This window comes from Chrysemys picta, chromosome 11 (genome assembly GCF_011386835.1).
Source record: "Chrysemys picta bellii isolate R12L10 chromosome 11, ASM1138683v2, whole genome shotgun sequence".
NCBI lineage: Eukaryota > Metazoa > Chordata > Testudines > Emydidae > Chrysemys > Chrysemys picta.
In genome coordinates, this window is record NC_088801.1 from 72,153,087 (window position 1) to 72,164,374 (window position 11,288).

At 47.7% G+C, this 11,288-nt stretch overlaps 1 protein-coding gene across 1 annotated transcript; it reads left to right on the forward strand.

Annotated features, from left to right (window-relative positions):
• The first annotated feature begins 2,965 nt into the window (after window positions 1-2,965).
• Window positions 2,966-9,663, forward strand: LOC135974255 (uncharacterized). The gene is made up of 6 exons (XM_065561280.1): window positions 2,966-3,397; window positions 4,863-5,002; window positions 7,108-7,230; window positions 7,837-7,916; window positions 8,473-8,617; window positions 9,595-9,663. The coding sequence occupies exons 1-6, from the start codon at window positions 3,151-3,153 to the stop codon at window positions 9,661-9,663; spliced, it is 804 nt and encodes a 267-aa protein (XP_065417352.1). The 5' UTR covers window positions 2,966-3,150.
• The last annotated feature ends 1,625 nt before the right edge of the window (window positions 9,664-11,288 follow it).

Below are 11,288 nucleotides of genomic sequence, written 5' to 3' on the forward strand. Positions count from 1 at the left end.
CAGTTGGGCCCAGAGTTTTGCAGGTATTTATGTGCCTAACTCCCTGACTGAGTAAAGGTCAGAGTAAAGGTTAATCCATACTGGTTAACTACCTGCTCATAGGGAAAAGCAGGAATTTATGCCCCATTTTAGACAAAACCTTAACCTTAACTGGAGTCGCCACCAGGCACCTCCATAATACTTTATGTCGCTTATATGGTTAACAACCCTTGGTCCTTCCTTTATTACCTGCCCGTGTCCATGGCAACAATGACATAAGTGCTGCAGTGTGACCTCACAATGCTGTGATTTGAACACTGGGTCAGTTGGCCCTCAGTGTCAGTTGCTTTTACTTGGACAGAAGGAGAGGCTGGGTATTGTGCTGGCTAAAGTCGATTTCAGATCCAAGATCGAATCTATTACGGAGGGGAAAAAAGTAAGTGGGCTTTCTTACTCCCCATGGCTGTCCTACCTCTGACCAACAGAGACCCACTTTGCTTAAATTCTGTTTGAAAAGGGTCACCAAATTAAATTCGTTTTTTTGGCCCAGAACCTCAAAGGTATTTAGGCACTTAACTCCCACTGAAATCCATGGGAGTTAGGAGCCTAAATACCTTTGAGAATCTGGGCCTTTGTTCCATTTTATGTCTCTCTCGCTCTGGCATGAAAAGTGCCATCCTAACAGAATCCAGGAGGGAATCCAGCTGTCTGATCAGGGGCTACTTGTGCCCTACCTCTCTCTTACACTCAATTCTTTAGTTCAGCTGTAAAAATTGTGGCAGATAGGGAATAACTCCAGAGTTGATAAGGCTGCATGGTAAGGTTATATTTCATTAACCCAGCAGGGACTTCCGGAGATCACTGAGATCCCTAGAAAGACTTGTCCCCTCTGGGAGTCTCTTCTGCTGATCCCTCTCTGGGACCCTGTTCTAGGATCTCACACAGGGCCCTTGTCCCTGAAGTGGAGAATGAAAGGAAGTGGGTTCTGTTCCAGGCCTCCTTTCGTCTGTAGATGAGCTCCATACGCACAGACCCCAGAGGACACAATCAGGGGAGTCGCCCTCTAACTTCAATGGGCTTGGATCAGGCCCAGATATAGGCCCAATAAAAAGATGGCTCCTGCTGTCCCTGCAGCAGAGTGTGGAAAGGAGAGGCTCTTTGCTGTGGCATTATTTCCTCCAGGTGCAGAATGGACAGTAGGGGATTTCCACTTCAGTTCCTGGAGATTTAGGGAAGCTGATCCCCATTCTGTGGCCTCACCCTCACAGCTGGCATGAGAGGCAGCAATTGGGCTTGAGACATGGCCCTTTAAATCTGCCTTCAAGTTGATTCTCCATAATTCTCCATCTTGGATGAAGAATAACATTTCCTTTCCCCACTATGGCAGATCATTTTGGTTTTGCGCTGCCCATTTCAATGTTTAAAATTTTCCAGGATTAGGAAGGAATGAGGAGATACTGCGGGACCAGCGGACCTCCCGCAGGCGCACCGCCGAAGGCAGCCTGCCTGCCGTGCTTGGGGCGGCAAAAAAGCTAGAGCCTCCCCTGAGCGCAAGCATGTAGATTAAAATGTAAATCTTTGACAGAGGATTTAAGTAATATTGGAGCACAATGTGATATTTTGAATACAGCTAAACTTTGTGTTGCCCACTAGACTAAGAAGTATATTGTGATATTGATTGATGACCATCAAGCCTGTAATCTTAGCTTTGTGAACTTCTTTCTCCATCTTTGTTCATAGCTCAAGTATTGGAGGAAACGAATGATTGTGAAATTAGTTAAGAGTCCCAACTTCTAAAGCAAGTAAACTTCGGGCTTAAAATGTGTTGGCTTTTATGGGCCAGATCTTCAGCTGCTATAAATGGACAGCTCCATTGACTTGAATGAAGTATTCTGATTTCCAGCAGCTGCGGATCTGACTCAACAAATGTATTATTCAAATGAAACGCGTATGCGATGGACAGTGTTCAATGTGGGTTTTTTTAGAAGCACCATAACTGAATTTTGGGTTGGCAAATATTGTGATACATGTATATTTGTTTGGATTTTTAGGTGCTTTATAATTCCACTCTTGGTGCCGTCATTGTGTCAGATTAGTTTTGTCGCCTCTTTTCTCTTTACAAACATTAACTAAGTAACCTTCCTCATCCCTGGGAGGTACAGAAGGGTCAGTATCATCCCTTTTTGGTACATGGGGAAACTGAGGCACGGGGCGGGGACGTGAGTTGCCCAGCATCACACAGTGAGTGAGTGGCAAAGCCAGGATGAGAAATCTATTTCTGGTTTCCAGTCCCATACTCAAACCATTAGACCACACTGCTTATCCTTTGCATAGTTTTGAGTATATTTATTGACTTTATTAAAACAACAAAGTTCCAAAAGGAACCCCCAAACCTTTGCTAATATACAATTTGAGTCGAGGATTTATTTCTGTATTTAAAAGAACTAGATTCATTACAGCTGAGCATTTACATGCTAAAAAGGAAGGCAATTCTCAACTGAGGTTCTGGCACCAACCTTTCATCTGGCCCCAGCTACTTCTCATTTTGTAGAATCCCAGAACTGTGGGGCTGGACGGCTCCTCAAGAAATCACCAAGTCCAGCCCCCTACGCTGAGGCAGGACCAAGCAGGGTGCGATTCCCTGCTTGAGGAGACATCCCTGCGCTAGCTGTCATCAAGCTAGCGTGTTAAATAGCAGCGTGGCTCCGACAGTTCAGGCAGTGGCTTGGGCTAGCCGCCGGAGTACTTACTCATAGGCTCCGGGTGGGGTTGTACTCGGTGTGGCTAGCCCCTCTCACCGCTGTCCATGCTATCCTTGCTACAGTGCTATTTTAGCAAGCCAGTGTGAATATGTGTATGCGAGCTGGGTATCACACCCCCAGCTGCAAGTGTAGAGATACACTTGGTGGGGGGATTGGCAGGAGGTGCAGGGTCCCAGGCCCAGATTCTCAGAGGTATTTAAGCTCCTAACTGTCATTGATTTCCATGGAAGTTAGGAAACTCCATACCTTTGAGGATCTGGGCCCCAGTTCTCGGGCTCTGCTGTCTGTGGCTCACATTTTTAGCTGGAGGACGACGCACACATTCTCACTAGCTTCAGGCTGGAAATTGTCCCGCAGACAATAAGATCGACTGAAACAAAACTGGCCACCCTTCCTGACTTGTTGCAGAATGGACGTGCACAGCTTGCCAAGGGAGGAGAAGGAGGAGGACGCGGCTGCTGAGGGCACGTCCACCTTGGGAAGAGAGGAACATTCCAGTGGGAGTCAGCCTGAGCCGGAGCTGGCTCGAGAAGATACTCAAGATGGCCCAGCCAAGGTCGTTCCTAAGCAGAGTGGGCCCATCCTAAGGTGTCTAAAGCGAATCTGCCAAAAAGTGAAGAGAGGCCAGATGCGATATCCCCGAACTGTCACTACAGGTAAAAGGAAAGGCTAAGGATGCGCTAAGGGGTGGGAATGAAGGGAGGCAAACTCAGTCTCAACCCTCATGTGTTCAAAGATTTGCAGTGATCCCAAAGGCTCTTGGGTTTGTGTTCCACTTAGGGGAAACTGAAAACAAGGCACAGAGAGTGGGGTGGGGGGGAACATGGAAAAAGTGGAGGAGGGGAGAACAAATAGATGTGGCCGCATGGCTTTGCTAGTGGGTGGACGGCGCTCTTCCATGGCTGAGTCTGCATGCAGCTCGAGGGCAGCCCTCTGTTCTGCACGGGGGGCAGAGATCACTGCTGGAGCTTGGCAAATAACTAATGAGCTAGCAGTAATCAGTCCCAGTACTAATCATCCCGGAATCTCCCAGAGACTGGAATGACAGGAGACAGTGTTCCTGAATCAGGATCAGTTTGGTAAATGCTGGATCTCCGTGAGGTCCTTCCATCCCCAGTGTGAACACAATACTTACAAGCCCTGATACAAACACTAGACCCGGGTGACGGTCAGACCCCTGTATTTCTAAGGCTCTCCAGCACTGGTGGAGGTGATGATGCCCCCAGAGCCTGTATTTCTCTGGGAATCTCTGGCTGCTGGAAGAGGAAGGGCAGTTTCTATTTCTCTCCACCACACACTGCTCTCCCTTCTCTTTCTTACCCTTGTAGTGAAGTCCAATCGGAGAGCACAAGATATTTATTGTGTAATGAATCAATAACATTCATCCAAGAAATAAAGGGGGTAGAGGATGTGACTGGAGTCAGGAGAACTATCTTCTATTCCCAGCATTGCCAGTGACCTGCTGTTTGACTGAGCCAGTCACTTCACCTCCCTGTGCCATGGTTTCTCCGGCCATAAAAATGGTGGTAATAATACCGGCCCACCTTTAAAAGCCATTTGGAGATCCTCCACTGAAAAACTCCATAGAAGTGCAAAGGAGTCTCATTCTGGGTCTCTCTTATTTTGTTTTTGTTTTTTAAGGAATCCCCAATTTGATTCTGATTTTGATCACCCCAATCTCTCTTGCTTTGAGGGTCAGTGGCTTATTTCACAAGCCTCACAGTTTCCTTCACTTCTCCCCTGCTCAAGCAGGATATAGATGTCTAGCCCTATTCAAAACAAACGGTGGGAATCAAACCAATCAAGCCAACAAACAAAAGATAACCCTACCCAGAGCAGAGATATCTTACCCCAAAAAGGGAGATGTGCCAGTGACGCCAAGCTTTCCACTAGGAACTTCGCTATTGCTCATTGATTTTAGCTGGAAGGAGCCCAGATACCACGGTGATGGGCAGCAGTATACAACCCCAAGGCAGACAGACCGTGTCCTTCCTTTGGTTTAAATGAACTGTGTTTTGGGCACCAATCAGTCCATGAATGACACCTCAGGGCGCGTTCGTTCCCCTTTAACCAGCAATGGCAGTAATTTCTTTCTTTCTGTCATTCCTTCTTTCTTATTAGTCCCAGATATCTCGTGCATGGAGACTATTTGGGAGGCGGATGAAAGTGGACGTGAGCAGCATGGCTGTGCTATGGAGGGAGCCATGCTCTTGCTGGAATCATGGAGAAACACTGTTGACTACTTCAATAGTAACAAAGAGGTATAAACCTTCTCCATCTAATCTGTAAACTAGTGTCCCCTCACGCTGTCCGTCCCACCTGACCCAGCCTGGGACATCCCAGAAGGTTTATCACATAGGGTCTGACTTCTCTTCAAACCCTTTGCCTACAGCACTCAACCTTTCTTCTTTCACTTACTCCAGACAATCCAGCCTCTGGATGCTTTTCTCCTATTATACAGATTAGGGGCCTTCTCCAGATACATCCCACAAACTCTTTGGTGATCTCATGCCCCGTTTGTCAGTGGTATCCTTGATTTGCAGGGATTTCCCACCACTCTGTGCTAGTTTCAGTAGATTCTTGCCCGGCTACTCCCCTGCCTCACACTATCCGTTGGACTCAAGGACGAGACATTTCCACCCAAGGTCTCCCCTGGCGACTGCTCCTCTCTCAGGGCTGGTCTACACTGGGGGGGGATCGATCTAAGATACGCAACTTCAGCTTCGAGAATAGAGTAGCTGAAGTCGACATATCTTAGATCGATTTACCTCGGGTCCTCACAGCGCGGGATCGATGGCCGCGGCTCCCTCGTCGACTCCGCTTCCGCCTCTCGCTCTGGTGGAGTTCCGGAGTCGACAGAGAGCACGTTCGGGGATCGATTTATCGCGGCTAGACGAGACACGATAAATCGATCCTCGATAGATCGATTACTACCCGCCGATCCGGCAGGTAGTGAAGACGTACCCTTAGACCTTCACTGACAAAACAAATGGGTCCAGCTTTGTCGCTTATACACATGGTGTCAAGGCTGAATCCCTACTCTGGCACTTTGAGTGCAGAAGGTGGAGGCTGGCAAGGATTTAAAAAATCAATACTTGCCACTCCAGGCTTGTATTACACTCCCAAGGTTACAGCTTTTCTCTGACCTTGTCTTGGTAAACGCTGCCACCACCCAAATGCAAAAAAACCCCTTGGACCCAGGAAGGAGCACTTGGGAATTCTTCCCTGTGGGGTATCCTCAAGCCCTTTCAAATCCCGCCCCCCTCACCCCTCCGGGGAAGAGCTGAGAAAGAAAACAAAGGAAATCTGCTGTTGCCACCAGCTAATTAAACAACATGCACAAACCTCTTAGGACACCAAAAATCCAATTCTGTTCTTAAAAAAGGTAAATTTTGTTAAAAACAAAAAGGAAGAAAGTACATCTGGAATTTAGGCTTTTTGCTAGATCTTAAAAGAAAACAATTACAAAAATTAAGCATCAAGATAGCTCTCTTGAGGTTCAGCTTCAAGGTTACAAGCAAAACAAAAGTATCTGGGGTTAGCACAGAGGAGATCCACAAGCCAAAATAAAGAAATAAACCTGATCACGTCTAGTTAAACATTCCCTGTCCAGTGATTTTTCTCGGTATGGAAGATGAATTTTCATACCTGGTTCCAGCCTTACACAGAATTGCTGCTCCGTGTCCCGTCTCCAGAGAACAGACAGAGACAAAGAGAAGTTTTTTCCCCATTTTAAAAAGTTTTAGCCCTCCCATTGGATCTGTTGGTCAGGTGCCCACTCCTTTTCCTTTAGCTGGGGAACTTTGTCAACCCTTTACAGGTAAAGCAAGCAGAGAACAGCTACCAAGAGGGACTTTATAGCTAACTGGCTGGCTGGGTGTTCATAAAAGGGAGCCCCCCCCTTCATTTATTACACATGGTCACGCTACATCTGGCTACTTGTCCTACAGAAAACAGGCCCTGTGTGGAGTCCTCCACATGGAGTCCCATTGCTGTTCTGCTTGTTCTCCTTGATCCAACCCTTCTCTGAACAAGTAGCTCACACAGTCAGGTCCTACACAATCCAACATTCTGCTGGAAGCCATCAGAACCCTTCTTAGACTGTCAATTCTTGGGAGCTGGGCCTGTGTCTTGCTTTGTTTGCAGACAGAGCCCAGTATATTGTAGGTGCTGCCCGGATACATCATCATCCTCAACTCACCACGATTTCTGATCCTGACTAGTCATTGCTCTGCAACATTGTTAATTTATCTACCAGCTGTTCCGTGTGGAGGGGTTTTGAATGAAGGTAGAATATTCTACCCGATGATGTTCTCTATCTAAATCCCTTTCACCCTGATATATATTTTTTCTCATTTTGGTTTAGGATTTCATTATGAAAAAAAGTTTCTTAAGACTCTTGTTTGTTCTCAGCAAGAGCATCGACTGGCATAACATGCCTGACTTTTTTATTCTCAACTTTGCATCAGACACTGCCGGAGCCATAGTGGTGAGTAAATAATATACACAGGGTCCGTGTTGTTGGTTGGAAAAGGTTGATGAACTGTGGAGAATACTTAGCTGCTAAACCCACGCTAGGGTCCATGGAATCTGGAGAGTTGTAAAGAACTTTGTTGTATACACTGAAGCAATTATTTCAGTGTGTAAAATTGAGGTCAGTGCTGATTGACTGGAAATATTAGTGTGAATGGACAGAGAGAGGATGCTAGTTGGTGGGAAGTAGGAGATGAGTGGACAGAGATGGATGAGGAAATGAGGGAGTGAATTTGTGGCTGGGTAGAAACAGATGAGATCCCTTTGGACAACACCACTGGCTGAGCAGCTTCATGATCTGGGAGCTCTTCCATCAGAAAGGAAGATCCTGGGTTTTGGCTGGGCTCCTTGTTACTTTTGGAATATCTGATGTTCTTTTAGCTGGGGATTTATTGGAGAATCCGGAGAAGCCTGTGGCTAATTTCGCCTTTTTTGAGGCCTCCAGAGTTAGCTGTGATGCCAGGGCTTTGTATAACCTCCTCAATGAATGTGTGAGGGAGTAGGACTGATGCTGGGAGCACTTGTGTCTCATTTACTATGTTTGCCCCTTTGTGACTTACAGGAGATGATTAAGAAAGAACCCCGGGACTCTCTCTCCAGCACCATACGGCTCCAGGCCATGGCCATCATTATCGAGCTGAGGTAACGTGACTTCTCATTTAACTGCCCAGCCTTCACACCTGGCTTCTCACTCCATGCTCGGTGGGACCAGAGTTGCCAATAGCAGTCCCTCACTTCGTGCCTTTTTCTCTTTAGATGCTGAGGACTCTTTGGGGAGGAGCTGGGGGACTATTGCATGGCTGACTGATGATTTTCTACCCAGTAACTTTGTAATCCTCTTTACTCCACATGTGATTCAAAGCCAAGAGTCTCTGCACACATTTTGAGATGATTTTCTTTCTGGAGGTGTCAGCTGAGTCATTTCCTTCACTCTCTTCTGTAGCGTTTCTGAGCCGGATTTACTATTCGGGTCACCAGTCCCTGCCCTCCCGTGCTTTTCCTGTATTCTGTTAATCTTTGCCAGTGTCTTACTCTTCTACATTGTTACTGTTCACATGATCTTGTTCTCTTGTATAGTCCAGATGTCTCTTAGTCTCACACTCCTTGACCATAACCCTCAGTTCATGTCCTCACCATCTGATGCCTCCGTTACTCTTCAGCACCTCAAAGTCTAATCCAGGCTTCTTCCTTTTACCAGCAAAAAGCATGTGGTGAAGGCCATGGGCTCCCACCAGAGATGGGTCCTGCTGAGAACATTCCTCAAGAGCGTGTTTTCCCTGCCACTTCTAATGACGTTGCAGGTGCAAGGAGTAATCAGGGGCATAAGCGGCCAGTACACAAAGGTAACTCAAGAATGGTTTCCTGTTACTTACTTTGGGCCCATATTGGGGATATGTGACTACACTGTCAGCGAAATTTCTCATGGAACGCCATTGTGGAGTATCAGTTGGGGACTTTAGCCCCGGTGACGTGGCCCTGATCATTCGTCCCATGCATACAGCAAGTAGCTGCCACATTCCCAATTATGAAAATGATCCATCCGTTTTCAATTTACTAGGGAACTACTGGGGATCCCAATCTGGGTGGTGAAGCTAGAATGAGGCATGTGGAATGAGGAAAACGTACTTAGTGCTTGCCCCAGAAATGGGGCTGGCTATTGTTTGATCACTGACCGGGTATTTCTGATGTGTGGCACCTCCCACAGCTAGGTTCTCTTGCATGAAGGGGCTGAATAAAGTTGGGGTCCTGCGGCACTCGATACAGCCACATTTTCAGCCTGAACTTTACTTTAGTCCCTACTTTTGACCTGCAATTATTTGCAGTTACACCTTAGCTCACGTGGGCACCTGAAATACCTGATTTCACACCTAAATCCAGTACTTTGGCATCGAAGTGATCAACTTGACGGGTGAAAAGACCAGTAGGAGCAAAGCTGCACCTGCAAATTGTGGGTGTAAATATGGTGGCAAATCTTTAAACATCTGACCCGTACTGTCAGAGTTGCTAAAGCTTTCAGTGCCTGTGCTTTTTAATTCTGAAAAGCCATTTATGGCCCTAAAGTTGAGGGGAGAGAAATTACAGACACTGGACCAAATTCACTACCAAAGTCAATAGAATTTAGAACACTTAATTTGCCTCACATCCCGCATGCTCACATATGCTCTCTCTAACCAAATCATTGGAGTGAATAGTATCTAAGACCCAGAGGAGTAAAGGGCAAAGACACAGGGCCGGCGCAACCCATTAGACGGTCGCCTAGGGTGCTACAATTTGGGGGGTGGCAACCACAGCGGTATTTTGGTGGCGGGACCTTCACTAGCTCCGGGTGTCTTTGGCGGCACTGAAGCTTCATCGCCGAAATGACGCTGAAGACCTGCAGAGCGAGTGAAGGTCCCGCCACCGAGGTGCCGCCGAAGACCCGCAGAGTGCGTGAAGGTCCCGCCACCGAGGTGCCGCCGAAGACCCGCAGAGCGAGTGAAGGTCCCGCCGCCGAGGTGCCGCCGAAGACCCGCAGAGCGAGTGAAGGTCCCGCCGCCGAGGTACCGCCGAAGACCCGGAGCGCCGCCCTGTCAGTAAAAGCGCCGCAGTGGGTGGCGCCTTTTCTTTTTCCCCTGCCCCTGTTCCCTCCACCTGGCTACGCCCCTGATGAGCACCCCCGGGCACATTGGAACGTTGGCGCCTGTAGCTCCAGTCCCGGAGTCGGTGCCTATACAAGGAGCCGCATATTAACTTCTGAAGAGCCGCTATGGCTCCGGAGCCACAGGTTGGCCACCCCTGATCTAGCCTGATTTCTTGTATAATACAGGCCAAAGAATTTCACCCTGTGATTCTTGCCTCAAGCCCATAAGATAAATTATTTGTATAATCCACAGCTCTGTGGTGCTGAGCATAACGGTTCCCCCTCCTTTCAGGTTCTCTTCATTGAAACATTGCAGACCCTCAACGAGATGCTCCAGAGTCTGATTTTAGAAAATCCAGTTCCGGCTGAGCTAGAGAGGATCTTGCAGGTAAACAGGATCTGGAGATGCCGGTTGGAGGATGGTAAGGTAGGGAAGAGGAACAGGAAAATCTTGTTAAGAGCTTGTGAGGGAAAGGAGAGTTAAGGAAAGAACGGAGTGCCCCATCTCCACAGGGTTCTCCTATTAGGGCATATGTGACAAGGTTCATGTAGCACGCGGGAGTCTTCTATTTCCATCTGTGAGGTCTGACAATCTCCTCCATTGTTACCCTCAGTTTCTTTCCTGTTTCCAGGTGGCCCTTACATCACAGTGTCCTTTCCAAACCAGGACGTTATTCCCTTTACTGCCCATCATTGCCACTCCTGATGCAATTGGAGGGGTCGCTGCCAGGACTCTAGTCCCCCGTGAGGGCTGGCACCCGGCCTCCACAGAACTCCCAGCTCCAGCTGTCCCACAGTGAGAACCAATGGGTGCAATGGGAACCAAGACTGCCGCTAACTACAGAGCATGAGGGCTGGCCCAAAGTCTGCAATCATGAAAGAATAGAAGTTTTCCTCCAGCTGCTCTTATTTTGCTGAATGAAATGCTGGATTGTGTGGCTTGTCCAGAGAAGACTTGGCCCTTCCCTTCCTTACATAGGACTCAATCCTGCATCCATTAAAGGCTCGATCCAATGCTCATTGAAATCAAATGGGGACCTTTCCGTTGACTTCAATGGGCATTGGATCGGTCCTTAGATCAATGTCAAAACTTTCATTGACTTCAGCGGGTGTGTGACTGGGCCCTCAGAGAGAAATGCACTTTGCTTTCGTTCCAAGAGAAGAATTCCATGTGTATTTTGAGTCTGCACAAAGCAGACGCAGCCTGTATCTGTAAGAGTGAGATGATTCAGCCAGAATAAAGATTATCCTTTGGGGATCACTTGTATACACCCTTTCCTCCTGTTATTTTTAACCTCTCTTGTTTTTCCTGCAGCTCATGGACTCCTGGATGCAGTCCAGGGAAGCTTGCCGGCGGGAGAGGGCTGTATGGAGCAGCATACTGCTCCTAAACT